General features: G+C 36.6%; 3 protein-coding genes across 3 annotated transcripts in view; 1 reads left to right on the top strand and 2 right to left on the bottom strand.

The window, feature by feature from the left end:
• The window catches only part of LOC144474473 (U4/U6.U5 tri-snRNP-associated protein 1), a 4,453-nt gene extending 4,263 nt beyond the window's left edge, over positions 1-190 (bottom strand). Inside the window, exon 1 of the mRNA XM_078189315.1 lies at positions 152-190. Coding sequence (XP_078045441.1) covers positions 152-190 — 39 coding nt within the window. The remainder of the gene's footprint in view (positions 1-151) is intronic.
• A 934-nt stretch (positions 191-1,124) lies between these two features.
• LOC144474288 (dual specificity protein phosphatase CDC14A) lies at positions 1,125-4,087 on the top strand. Its single transcript, XM_078189003.1, has 9 exons — positions 1,125-1,200; positions 1,259-1,460; positions 1,757-2,004; positions 2,075-2,336; positions 2,410-2,539; positions 2,629-2,807; positions 3,037-3,137; positions 3,234-3,299; positions 3,897-4,087. Exons 1-9 carry the CDS (start codon positions 1,125-1,127, stop codon positions 4,085-4,087), a joined length of 1,455 nt encoding a protein of 484 aa, XP_078045129.1.
• LOC144474290 (PHAF1 protein CG7083) lies at positions 3,981-9,197 on the bottom strand. The gene is made up of 8 exons (XM_078189004.1): positions 8,941-9,197; positions 8,287-8,369; positions 7,974-8,201; positions 7,683-7,892; positions 7,451-7,600; positions 7,223-7,387; positions 6,972-7,148; positions 3,981-6,769 (listed from the first exon to the last, which is right to left on the bottom strand). Exons 1-8 carry the CDS (start codon positions 9,002-9,004, stop codon positions 6,572-6,574), a joined length of 1,275 nt encoding a protein of 424 aa, XP_078045130.1. The 5' UTR covers positions 9,005-9,197; the 3' UTR covers positions 3,981-6,571.
• Between the last annotated feature and the right edge of the window lie 3,909 nt (positions 9,198-13,106).

Genomic DNA, 13,106 nt, shown 5'->3' with positions numbered 1-13,106 from the left:
TATTAGAACGTTTATTAAAAGCTTAAAATTAATAACTCAAAGTTTGAAAATTCTCTGGACGTGCAAAGAGTCGTGTTAAAATAAGAAAAAGTAAGAGACGAATTACCTTTGCGTTCAACAGCTGCGCAGAATTAATATTAATATTTCAAACTTGGGATCCCTTCAGGTCGTTTATTTTTTGATATGACATCGATGTAGAAAATTCTCCCAAACGATTTTGTGCCCTTGATTTATTTTACTATGCCCTAATTTCATCATAATTAATGTTTTTACGCTGCCCGGTATTGTACACATACGCCACTTGTGGCGCCTCTTGCGGAGAAAAAGCAAAGCTTGATTCGGGGTCCGTACAGCGCCAATTTGTGCAGTGGCAAAACGCTCAAACTGTTAGCCAAGATCGACCGTTGGTAATTTTGCTAACAGTTTGAGCGTTTTGCCGCTGCACCAATTAACGCTGCACACTATCCAAATGGCGCTGTTTTTAATTTTTAAAGAGACCGTGGGCTGAGAAATTTATTTGAATGTAGAAGGGTTATTGGTAACTGGCAAATTCACAACTTTGAAGTTATGCGCGGCAACGTTACATAAAAGTTGACCGTTCCACTTTTTTTCTTTGAACCGAATTTACGCAATTGGTATCAGTGAAAGAAAAAACTGAGAAGCGCGGCGCCCTGAAAACATTTTTTGGTCAAACTGATTTGTCAAACATGAAGTGATGAATTTGGCATAGTAAATTGCAGTGATCTTAAGGACAATATATTCTCTTTGTTGTAACATGAAAATTGCTGGAGGTAAGCGAGCATTGCTGGCTAACGCTGGAGTAATCCTCAAGAAGTATATCCTCAATAAGTATTTTATTTCTACGTTCTAGGACCGGGAAATGATGCACTCGTTAAAGAATAACTACCTCAGAGCTATCAGGGTCCTGTGACGTCGAGGAAAGTAGGTTTGAACCAATGAAATGCTTTGTACGTTGTTACAATTAACAACGATTAATTACATCGTGTTTAATTAACTCCCATGCAGGATGTGAAGAAAGTTGATGAATGAAATGAAGAAAATTTTAGCAATAGTAACTGGATATCCGCCGATTAATATCTTCCATGTTACGAGATTACTTCAAGATGTACGAGCCGAGGAATTCCAAATTCTTAAGAAACTATTGTAACAATCGGAACAATAGATTCGTCAACGTGGAAGGTAACATTATTTGATGTTCCTAATATTTTTTAATAATCTCATGCTTTTAATCCATCAGATATCACTACGGTTTACGAACATCCGGACCTCATCTACATCTGCGAATACATAAAGGACCGCTTTTATTTCGCGACGCTGGCCAGTGGACGAAAATTTGCGCGAAGCACTCCAAACATTCACTGTTTCACCATCGACGATGAATTGATCTACAATAATTTTTACAATGACTTTGGACCACTCAATCTCGCCTGTCTTTACAAGCGAGTTCAACTTAAATTATTTCATATACCTAGTTTGATTTTTCTTAAACATAAATTCGAATATTTTTTAACATATTCTTTTTAGTGAAGTTATCAATCCTCATGTAGTATATTTCATAAATATACTACATACACGTTCTCAAATTCTTGTAATATTTTTATCATTTTCAGTTATCATTTTTTTTTTATATGAAACGCATGAAATCCGCAATTTAATAATGAAATTATTTTCATGTTCAGTCAAACAAGATCTGAAATTAAGTGTTTCTATAAATAACAAATAATATAAATAACAGATATTGCTGCATGGTAAAGAAGAAGCTGCAGAGTCCAACTAACAAGTACAATCAAATCGTGCACTATACTTCGCAAAGAGGAGATAAGAGAGCGAACGCTGCTTATTTGGCAGCTTCGTATGCTGTGTTATTCTTGAACAAAAGCCCCAAGGAGGCTTATAACATTCTCTTCATTGGGAGTGATTTAGCAATAGCTCCTTTTCAAGATGCTTCAATGGGGTCTTCTGCTTACCACATCCACATACTTGGTAAGAATATCATCCAGATATTAAGAGAAAGATGCTCCCAATAATTTGTCTTGCAAATATTTATTTTTAGATTGTTTAAACGCGCTCCAAAAGGCGTCATCTTTTGGATTTTTTTATTTCGACGACTTCGATCTCTTCGAATATGAGAAGTACGAGGACATGAGGAATGGTAATATAAACTGGTTGGTACCGCAGAAGTTCCTGGCATTCGTGGGCCCCAGTACCGAACCAGGAACCCCATACCATCCCCCTGAATGTTACATCGATTTTTTTTTACGAAATGGAGTCACTGCTGTGGTTAGACTAAACAAGAAAGTCTACGATGCATCGAGGTATTATCCATTTCCATTAATGTTGTCTACAAGTTAATGAAATGAAAGTACAATAGTATTTTTTTTTAAATAGGTTTACGACTGCAGGCATTTCTCACTATGACATGTTCATGCCAGATGGCACAGTGCCGCCAAAAAGAGTTCTACATCAATTTCTTACGCTCAGCGAAAATACCACAGGACCGATAGCAGTGCACTGCAAGGTAAGTCCACATTGGCAAGAGTTCCATTTTTCAGATAGTCTCTTCGTGTTCGCTAGATTAATTTTGTTGTTTATACGTCGGTATCGTAGGCTGGACTCGGCAGAACTGGTTCCCTAATTGCGGCCTACTTGATAAAACATTACAAAATGTCTGCGAGAGAAGCCATCGCTTGGATAAGGATTTGTCGACCTGGTTCTGTTATCGGACATCAGCAAACGTGGCTGGAGAACGTGGAGAAAAATTTATTGAACGCTGGCGAACAGTACAAGTAAACGAAAATATTTATCTGTGTCTAATATTAAACAGTTATTAATGCCTCTTTGTTGCTCTTAAAAAGTCTAAAATAGCAATTAAAAAGCTGACAAGAATACAGAAGTAAAAAAGAAAATTTATTTTATACTTGAATTATTGTAATTCAATGATCTGTAAACATAAACTTAATAATAGTCTAGAGAAAGCGGATTGTGCATTCAAGTACTATAATGTTTTTATTGTAGATTAAAGTACTTTAGTAATATGCACCACAAAAGAGGGATATATTCGCTGTTGGACAGGATAGAAAGAAACAAACATGGTTTACCGCAGATTGAAGGCACAGGTGAGCAATTTCTGTTCGTATTAAAAAGTCTGTTTAGATGGTTTTTCTTGAAATTAAGAGGATAATAGATGTAAAGAGTATTTTCAAACATTTTAGTGCCAACGAGATACGACGCTGCACCTCCAGAGAATTCAACCAAAACAAAATTCACTCGTATTCTAGGTATGTTTTTGCCATAATAACGGTTTTCCATTGTTCTCTTTTAACCGAGTGTTTACAAGTAAAAAAATTAATATACATATACAGATAAAGTTATTGCAGTTACTCAATTTAGAATGCACTTTGCGCTCATTTTTTTCGCTTCTATAAAACATTTGAAAATGTTCGCGTTCGCGCCAAATATTGATCGATACATCGTCCCTGCGTGCGCAGATAAATTTAAATTCCATCTGATAGATGCGCGCGCATCTCTTTCTAGAAACGACCGTTTCAATAGGAAATTATTTAAACCTACTCTCGTTCTTTTTTCCCACCGACTTTTGAATTATATACAAGATGAATCTTAATCCGAGTGAATGATGAATAAATACCTTCCCGTAAATAATGTGACCATTCATCTGCTTTTCCAGTTTTAATATGTGGTAGTTAAAAATTCCATTAACGTATTACCTATACCAAATTTGGTGAAGTCAAATTTACTGTATCTCTGTTTTGTAAGTTTTATTTGATTAAATAATTGATTTCGATTTCGTAATTAGTAGCGACAAACGCGTTGAGTGTGATCTTGATAAATGATCCTTCTATACGTTTTTATTGCAGGAAGATTAAGGAACATTCGAGGAGCAGATGATTCGGAAAGGGAGTCACAAAGTACGCGTGGCATGACGCAAGGAGACCGATTGAACGCCATTAAAATGTGCAGACACAAGCAGCCTCGAAGTTCGGAGTCGCAAAAGAGTTACCAAACCTACGAGCATGATGATTTCCGAACCTTACGCAAAAGGAAATAAAACAGGTAAACGATGAACAAAAATTTGCTGTTTTATTGCGTTTGAAAACACGACCGAAACGAATATTATCGGCACACAATCGATCGTCCTCGATTTCTCAGCAGAACGATCTTCCTCAAAACTAATTGTAATTACGTACATCGAAGGATTGTCGAAGTCAGATATCGCGGCAAGAGAAAAATGATTCAATAGAAAAATTGTTTTACACGATTTTTTATAGTCCATTCGATACAAAATGATTTCTTTTTCTCGTATAAAGTAAATAGAGAGACTTCTCTGGGAGACCTACTCGAAGTCGATATATAGAGAACGCAATTCCCGAACGTTTCACTGGATTCAACGATGGACATTCTTTATTTTCGCCAGAGTCTGTTTCGGTGAATGCAACGCACAAAAATTCTATACTCTATATGCTCGCTCGGAGATCATTTCCACGCAAAAATAGCTCGACGTAGCATTGACAAAACAGGAGGTATTCGAAACAGAATTTGAGAAACAAGGACAGCTACGTTCGCTTTTTATTTAACACTGTCCGCATCTCCCAAATTGTCTATAGCCTAAACAATTATGCATCGATTAACACTTTGTTTTTATTTGTTTCCTCGTTTCCCATTTAAAGATAGACGTAATGAGATCAATTCATTTTCAAATTTGAATAAACATGTTCAGTGAGAGAGGCGCAAAATTCAGACAAAAATTTTATGAGAATTCGTAACAGAGACATACATGCTAGCTCGAAGTGAATAAGACAATAAAGCAGTCGCAATGTATGTGCGATTTTCAAAAGTGTTAATCAAAGTAATCATATATCGTACAATATTTCACGTGTCCATTGAAATGGTCTTCGTTATTATATTTCACGATTATTATTCGTTACAGATCTTATAATCACTGTAGATTATATCAACTATATCGAGGTTTTACACGATACATAAAACATAGCTCTGTTCTCGCGTACCCTATATACAGTTTACTGGGAACAACTCGGAATATAGGGCATCTTTATACGATTGTGCAATTTAACATCCAAGTGAATCGAAATTCGTAGAAAAAAGAAACGAAAAACGAACTTTCCGTTAGTCGCTGGGTTGCATCGGATTTACAGAGGAATCCATTGTTACATTTAAATACTAAAAAACACTAATGATCTAACCGGGCACTGCATACATTCATACCGCAATATTTACCTAACTGCACAGAGAGAAATATAAGAAAAGTATATTATCAACTAAATATTCATCTCCTTTTCTTGATTCTTTTTTGTTATTTTTCTTTTTTTGCATTTTTCTTATCTGAGTGTGTACGTATGTGTGGTGTTAATGCAAACAAGAGTAGTCAATGTAATTTTCAAATCTTAAAGTCTGTCGTATCACAATGTTCAAGAGTGTACATAGATAGGAGTGTAAAAAAACAGGCCATCTCTGTTTTAATTGCTCTTGCACAAAACATACGTTTTTATTTTCCACTTAGCAGATAATCTGCGTCGTACTTCTTTTTTTAAAAGAGAAGTCATTGCTATTTTAAGAAATTAATGTATAGTATATTCAGAATACTATAATTCACAATTCTGTACAGACTGTCCCGGGTTGGTACCCACACGGTTTCCAACATCCGAACGCTATGATTTTCTGGTTGTTCTGTTCATTTTATTTGTTTTGTTGCTTGTTACCTGGTAGCATGCGTTACAAAATTTCCATTTATGAAACACGGATATTTTCATTTCTTTCGCGCTTGCACTAAGCACAGTATTACAATTTTACGATCATTGAATCGTTATTGTTGTTATTAGTCGCGATAGACTCATCAACTATCAAAATTCTTATTATCCTGTGGAACTACTTCCCTCTTCCTTCCTCTCCCTTTTTTTTTTTTGTTCTTTTCAATTTATCGAGCTCAAATGTTACAGTATTTATCGCTCACACAAAACCACTTTTTTTGTCAGCTATATTTAATACTTATAACCAAAAGATAAAAACGATATATTAAAAATGATATTATCGAATATTGCAGACACTTGTACCCCTTAGTTGATGTTCTGTTTGCTTTTCTCACGCACTTTTTTTCTCTTGTTTTTATTTTCTCCCGATGGATACAATCCAAGGAAGAATGTAAAATATTTATAAGCAACAATACATGATATTCAAACTGATATCTCCTGGTTTCTGAGCCTCACGCTGCATTCGCCTTTCCTCAGCAGTCGATAAAATCGTTTAACTGGTTTCATAACATCCTCGTACATGCATTTAACGTTACAATTACTGTTATGAAAGCTGCGTCGCTATCTGACAACGTGTTGCTCTTATCACTTTTCGCGCAGACTTTCAGAGTAACTGTGTTATTCTGTAATTGCCAACGTCAGAACCTGTCTATTCCCTTTTACATGTTTGCTTTGTTTTTTTTTGTTGCATTTTTCCAACGCCATTCCTTTCCGTCAGCTCTTCACAGAGCACTCGATAATGCACCACGTTGTATAAATGATCAAGGTCACGCGGCTCTATACAAAGTAACGCTTGCAATGTGCTGATTCGCCATAACTTCGACGATTGCGTCGCGAATGCCATAACAAAATGTGCATCCGAACGGATTTGTTGTATTCGTCGAAGACGCTCGATTTAGGACCACTGGTCTTGCACTTGCCTTCAACTGCTCGCTTATTCTATCCCATTTAGTATAGGCAGTGATCTGAAGAACAAATACCAATTAACACTTCTCTTTTATCTCGAGTGTCACACTTATCTTAAGTGGTAATATGGATGTTGAAATTGTGACGTAGCGTGTACAAATTCAGCAGAAAATAATTAATAACATTCTTTCTGATAGATCTCGAATGAAAAAACAGTGCACGTGCCAACAGTGTAGAAATCAAATAAATTTGATGCCTCACCGTAACTGGAGAAGGGGAAACATCAATAAGTTTTCCCGATTCAGTGGAATTATTTTCAGGCGGCAGAGATAACGAGAATTCACAGCGATGATACATATTAAAGTTATAATGTCCTGGGTAATTCGTGTGTAAAACAAATTTCTTAACACACTGGGTTTTGGCATCAAATAAAACGTCCTGGAAATATAGCATCATATTAGAAACGTTTTGTTTTCATTATACAGATGAAGATGTTTCTTGTTGGAACTTACCAATCCTAAGGTAAAATAATTGTAAAAGAAATCAGATCGCCTTATTTTATCGCGTTTGTGCGCATGTGGACTGTGAATCCGCATCTTGTCCTCTGCCTTGAAGAACACACGTGACGGTGCGCCTAAGGCGCTTAACACATCTTCACAAGTATCGCCAAATAACACCTGAAAACGTGGAACAGTTGCAACTCCATGTTTACGTCACCTCACCGAATTATGATAGACTACCTCCTTGGTCAAGCAGTGTTTCCTCGGCTCCAGTAATACCCTGGTGACAGAACTACCTTCTGTGAAGAGATGCAGCCTAAGACCTCGAGTACGAGTCTTATCTCGTATAACATCTGCCTTCTCCAAATACAGATTATTATGATAGCAGACCTATCGGAAAACGGATGAACGATATTGAAGTTGATATGAGCAATATGCACCTTAAACTAAAACACTAACAAACAATAATTACAAGCGGTAGGGGAGGTGGTGGTGTTTTCAGATTGTGCTCGTCGCTTCCGCTTCCAGCAGCCATGTTACCAACATATATAGCCGTCTTAGCGACAAGAGGGGAAGTTCCATTTGGAAATTGTAATGACCCAAGCCCATGAGCATATCCAGGCTGAAACTTTGAGTCAATGGGGAAGTAAAATGACAATCCTCGGAAGTTCAAAACGAACACCTACAAAAGAACAAATATTATAAAGCGATAAATAATTTATTTGATATCCTCCAATTAGTTAATAACATGGAAACATTGTACCTGTTTATCACTATCGTATACGCCAGGATGGGTAGCCCCAAACGAATGCTCAATCTGTTCGATAGATGGTAATACCTCTGGTGAGTTAAATGGTAGACCACAGTACTTAAGTTTTACTAGCTTCATGTTATAAATTTCAATTATCTTGAGCCTTTGCACCACTGGGTCGAATATAAGCCGAACGCCGTCGTGAGGTAAATTTATCACTAAATCTACATCTAAAGGATTCTGAAAAACAGACCAACACGTAAGAGTAATTAATTGACCACTGCGAGGAGTCTTAAAATTAATTTACATAAATGTATATACTTACGCTATCACTATAAAGTACTTGTACTCCCCTTATAATGCCCACTTGGGATTGTATTATTGACACAGACTGGGAAAAATGCATACCTAGAATCACAACCAAAGTGACAAAAAAAGGATGGTCCGACAAGTGTGCGGTGTGAGCATGTGTCCAATAGCAATTTCATTTCTGCCTGTTACATATTATCCCATATCAAATGCGCATAAATAAACGGCTAACATGACTAATCGACTCTCGATGCAACGTTTCTACATTTTTTAACGGGTGGCACAACCGCGAGCATCTATTTCTGCTAAATTGTCAGTCCAAGAATGGATTCCCAGAGAAGGCTCAACAAAGTAGCGATGGTTGTCAACAATTACATAATGTGCAACAAAATATTTAGTAGCGATCTCCATTTTCTTTGTTTACGCGCATACAATTGTCAGCGGAGGTGTTTACAAATAGAACTGAATTACGGTTGTGCGAGTGAGCGAACTCGTTTGTGTATGACAGCCAGCATCAATAAAGACGCACTACGAGCGGAAGAGCCGTCCGTGTAATTTCGTTGATCATTTCGTGGTCCCGCGGATCAATTCGGATCAAGATTGACACGTTTGAAAATTACGCGTAATACGGAATAGGCCGCGATACATTATGAGTGGTTTCGTCACTTGCCTAAAATAAATTCCCACTGGTCGCAGCCGAGGGATCTTTCGGGCACTACCTCCAGCTCCAACATTCTACGGACTTCCCCCTGGGTTGGTTTTACTTAAACAAAGTAGAACGGCACGCACAACGCGTCTCCAACTACCATGAGAACTGCGTGTTGCCCCTTTGTCTACGTATCGCACTGTTACTAATCACCAGATAGCCATATTGCTTCCCAAACAATAAGCCTCGACGCACTGCTCACGGCTGGCAAACTGTCACCCGAACAGCTGATACGTACCGTGGAATACGTAAAATCAAACCAAATTACCGGCCGATCAAACTGGTCATTTTGTTCCCACAACAAACTTCGCTGCAACTTTGTTAGATGGGGCTAGATGTCCGTATAATGGACACGATTGGGATAGCCGTCACTCCACTCTGCCAAATTCGAAATTCCAAAAGTATCAGAAACGTTTAAAGTTTTTTTATAAATATTGTGAGAATGTAATTTTTATGTAATGCAATGTTTACTACAGTAGATGTAGGAACGAGTAATTCAACCGTCAAGTTTCATACAAATTTTGTGAAATAAAATATTCGTGATGTGAAATGTTATATCTTGTTTTTCAGATACGGCTTATAATATACATTCTGCTAGACAGTCTCTGCTGGGTTACCTTTGGCCCGTTCCATCTGTAAAAGAGAAACGTGTTGATAAACTGTGAAAAGGTTAGTTTGCAAATTGATAGAATGACAATTCTGACATGGGTTAGAAGTATATCGGTCTGAGGGTAGCAACAAAAATAATTGAAAATATGTACAAATATTGCTCTCGGGCATATCGCATACAAACATATACAGAACACATATACACTGCATTGGATAGATATTGGCAAAGCAGCAAATGATGAAAACAATATTTTTTCTAATCAGAATATAAATATGCGTGAAGAAACTAGTGGACGTTAATGAAGATACTTCTTTTTTATTTAGAATATAGATACTAATGAGACAAGAAAATGGCCAGACATTGACAGAATTTTTTTAATGGAACAATTTGATAAACAAACAATAGCCAGTTGAAATTGTCTCGTATTTCAACTAACGATGAAAGGGGGAAAATCATATAACAATAGCAACGATAATGCTACTCATTACTGCGAGGGTTAAAGATCATAGATAATCGTCTGTCTGGCTTTCTGTCCAAGCGTCGCGGGGGTTCTTTAAACAGGAATATGTGAAGCGACTGTCTGATAAGATGAGAAACTGCGAAATCAATTTGGAAATAATGCTGGACTCTAAAATAAACTCACTAAAAATCACAAAATCAACAAGGATCAATTTTATTTACTATTTCTTTCGAGAATTCTTTTAATTATTACAAACGAAATAGTAGATAAAGGTAATTAAGTTATCTGAAAAACCGAAAACGAGTTTAAAATTTACAATATATCGACTTTACACTGAATAAATTAATATTATGTTAATTGCTGTTGTATTTGCTTAGAGTTGAAGATGAAGATGAATATTCGAAATGAAATCGTTGCTGCTAACGAGAGATGAAGACCCGAGGAAAACAAATTGGCCAAGAGAATGACTTGAATCGATAAAATAGTGGTATTGACTGGTATAGTCTTGCCTTATGAAATCGTTGTTGATATATACAAATCGCACGGCCGTGCCTACCCATATTATGCAATCAATAATGATAACCGCATCGTCGAACATACAGTCGAGCCTCCAGATACGTCAAAGCACGCGCAACTCTAGTTGAATATTGTGTATGCGTCGCAACTATCTGTACAAAGTGTACTGGCAAAGTTTGCAGACATCGGTCCGACATTATCGATGATTCAAAAACGAAGAGAAGAAGTCAAGAAACAACGGATTAACTTGAATCGATTGACATAATCATTGGACAGGAGATCCCCGGATCCTACTTTTAACATTGGACAGGAGATCCTCATGTCCTACTTTTAACACTAATAGATTCAAAGGGGTGGTACCTAAAATTGACATATGATGATACACAAGTTTTCGATCATTATCTCGGATGTATTCTTTTCGAAAAACTAAATATCACGATAACATTTGACACTTTTGCTAAAACAAGCCTACGGGATTACCCGAAATATCAGAGCGGAAAAAATAAGCGATAACGTGGTCCAATGACTTCGTGAACCAACGAGTTGAAAAAAATATACGACAATCATGCTATCGATCTCCAGCGAAAATAATAATAAACATGTCTGTTTTCAGCCGTTTGAAAACAGCTTCTATAGACAAAATTTTAATTAGCAAAGGAACATAATAAGTCGAATGTGCACTGCTGTATAAATCCATGACTAAGAAAACTATATTTCAACGAGAAAAATAAATCATCTTACACATAGAATTTTATTTAAATAATCCCATATCGATTTATTATTATACAGCAATCGAAATTGTTTAGACAAAGACTACTGGACATTTTGAAACACCAAACTGTTATCTGTTTAGGAGAAATCTCGGCAGATTTTTCACGTTACATTTTATCGTCTGCGACGCAGTCGTGCCGAGTATCATTGTAATTAAATGCTTGGGGTGATGAAAAATGGCATGCGCTGATAAATTCGCTAGGGAACATCGCCTTGGACCAGACACGAATAAAGTGCCACAATGTGAATAGAAAGAATCGATTTCTGCATACCAACACCGACTTAAATAGTTAATCTTCCGGATTCTGTACGTTCTACGAAAATTAAATACAACTTTTCGGAAGCGGAAGGATTAAAATATTTCCAATTGTTCTGCGCCACAGATTGAATATTGCTACACAGAACGTTTGATTAGGGTCATAAGAAATCTCGGCAACTGTAACTGAGTCAGTTGCTTGAATTATGTTTTAACGCGAACCGAATATGAAATAACTATGTAGGAATTAATTAAAAGATATCAAATTCTTTTGATTGCGGGAGTAAACCGAAAGAAACTGTCTGCCAAGAAATTTTCCAGGAAATTAATCATCACGATTAAAGGCAAACGACTCTGGACCCCAAACAAAGTTCGAAGATCTCGAACCGAGAGATCTCGATGAACAATAAAATTGTATAAATTGCGTGTTGACCAGAGTAGATCAAAGTACAATATGCGAAGACACAGTTCCTTCCTCTGGCCAATCTCGTCTCAACAATTTACGTTTTTTTCGTTGTGTTTGCAAACGAGCTTATGTGCCTTCTATATTAATCATTAGCAATTATAAATGCTAGACAATTGATACCACCAGGATTTTCACTGTCAGATACTGCACTTATTTCGAGAATCGTTATCGTTGATTTGCGAACGGAAAGATATTGTACTTTGATGCTATTGAATTAACGTGATAACGGTTTTTTGACGACTTTCTCATGCTCGTAACTGCATCTTGATTGAAACTTAATTTTAAAAAATATACGTGAAGAGAGTCATTATTAAATAATCAAACAGTCACAATTCATTCGAAAAAATTGTTTGATTTGCATATCGATCGGCGGTCCAATCACAAAATTTTGGACGATCTCGGTGATCGTATCCGAAATTCTACTGCAATGCACTTACGGATCTCATTACGTCACAGCTTGCTACAATTCATCCCGTCAATGAAATCCGCTACTGGCCTGGTCCATGGTTCACTGTCTAGCTGCGATAATTTTCGAATCCTACATTTCTCAGATCAATGGATCTATTCGAACAACTCGCGAAAACCTGCACCATCTCAGATTGCGAAAAGTTACATCAATAAGATTTAATGGTTAATATCAGTTACATTTTAATTCTTTTCCTGGAAGATCGATTTGCATACCTAATCAGAGATCATCGAAAAGAATCAAACGCCGTTAGTATCTTATTCCCCTTGACATTTATAAACAATTAATCATGCAGGTTGACGATTCAAGTAAAGTACCCGTGGAAAATTGTTTGTTCTCTTTATCTTGGAAGGACTGATTCTTCCTCGATGAAAAGGAAGGAATTATACTTTGAACTATATGTATAAATAAGCTCCTCGATTAGATATCAACTCCGTTCGATAATAATTGATTCTGAAAATTTTTTAGAACACTCTTTCGGATCTATAAACTTGAATAACATCTGCGCAATGATCTAGGTCAGTGACCACTAGAAACAATTATTTTACAATTTCGATCGATATCTAACCAACTGTTACATTTCAG

This window comes from Augochlora pura, chromosome 8, assembly GCF_028453695.1.
Source record: "Augochlora pura isolate Apur16 chromosome 8, APUR_v2.2.1, whole genome shotgun sequence".
In the NCBI taxonomy this organism is placed as follows: Eukaryota; Metazoa; Arthropoda; class Insecta; order Hymenoptera; family Halictidae; genus Augochlora; species Augochlora pura.
The sequence above is the reverse complement of the archived record's forward strand: the minus strand, read 5'-3'. Positions and strand labels throughout refer to the sequence as shown.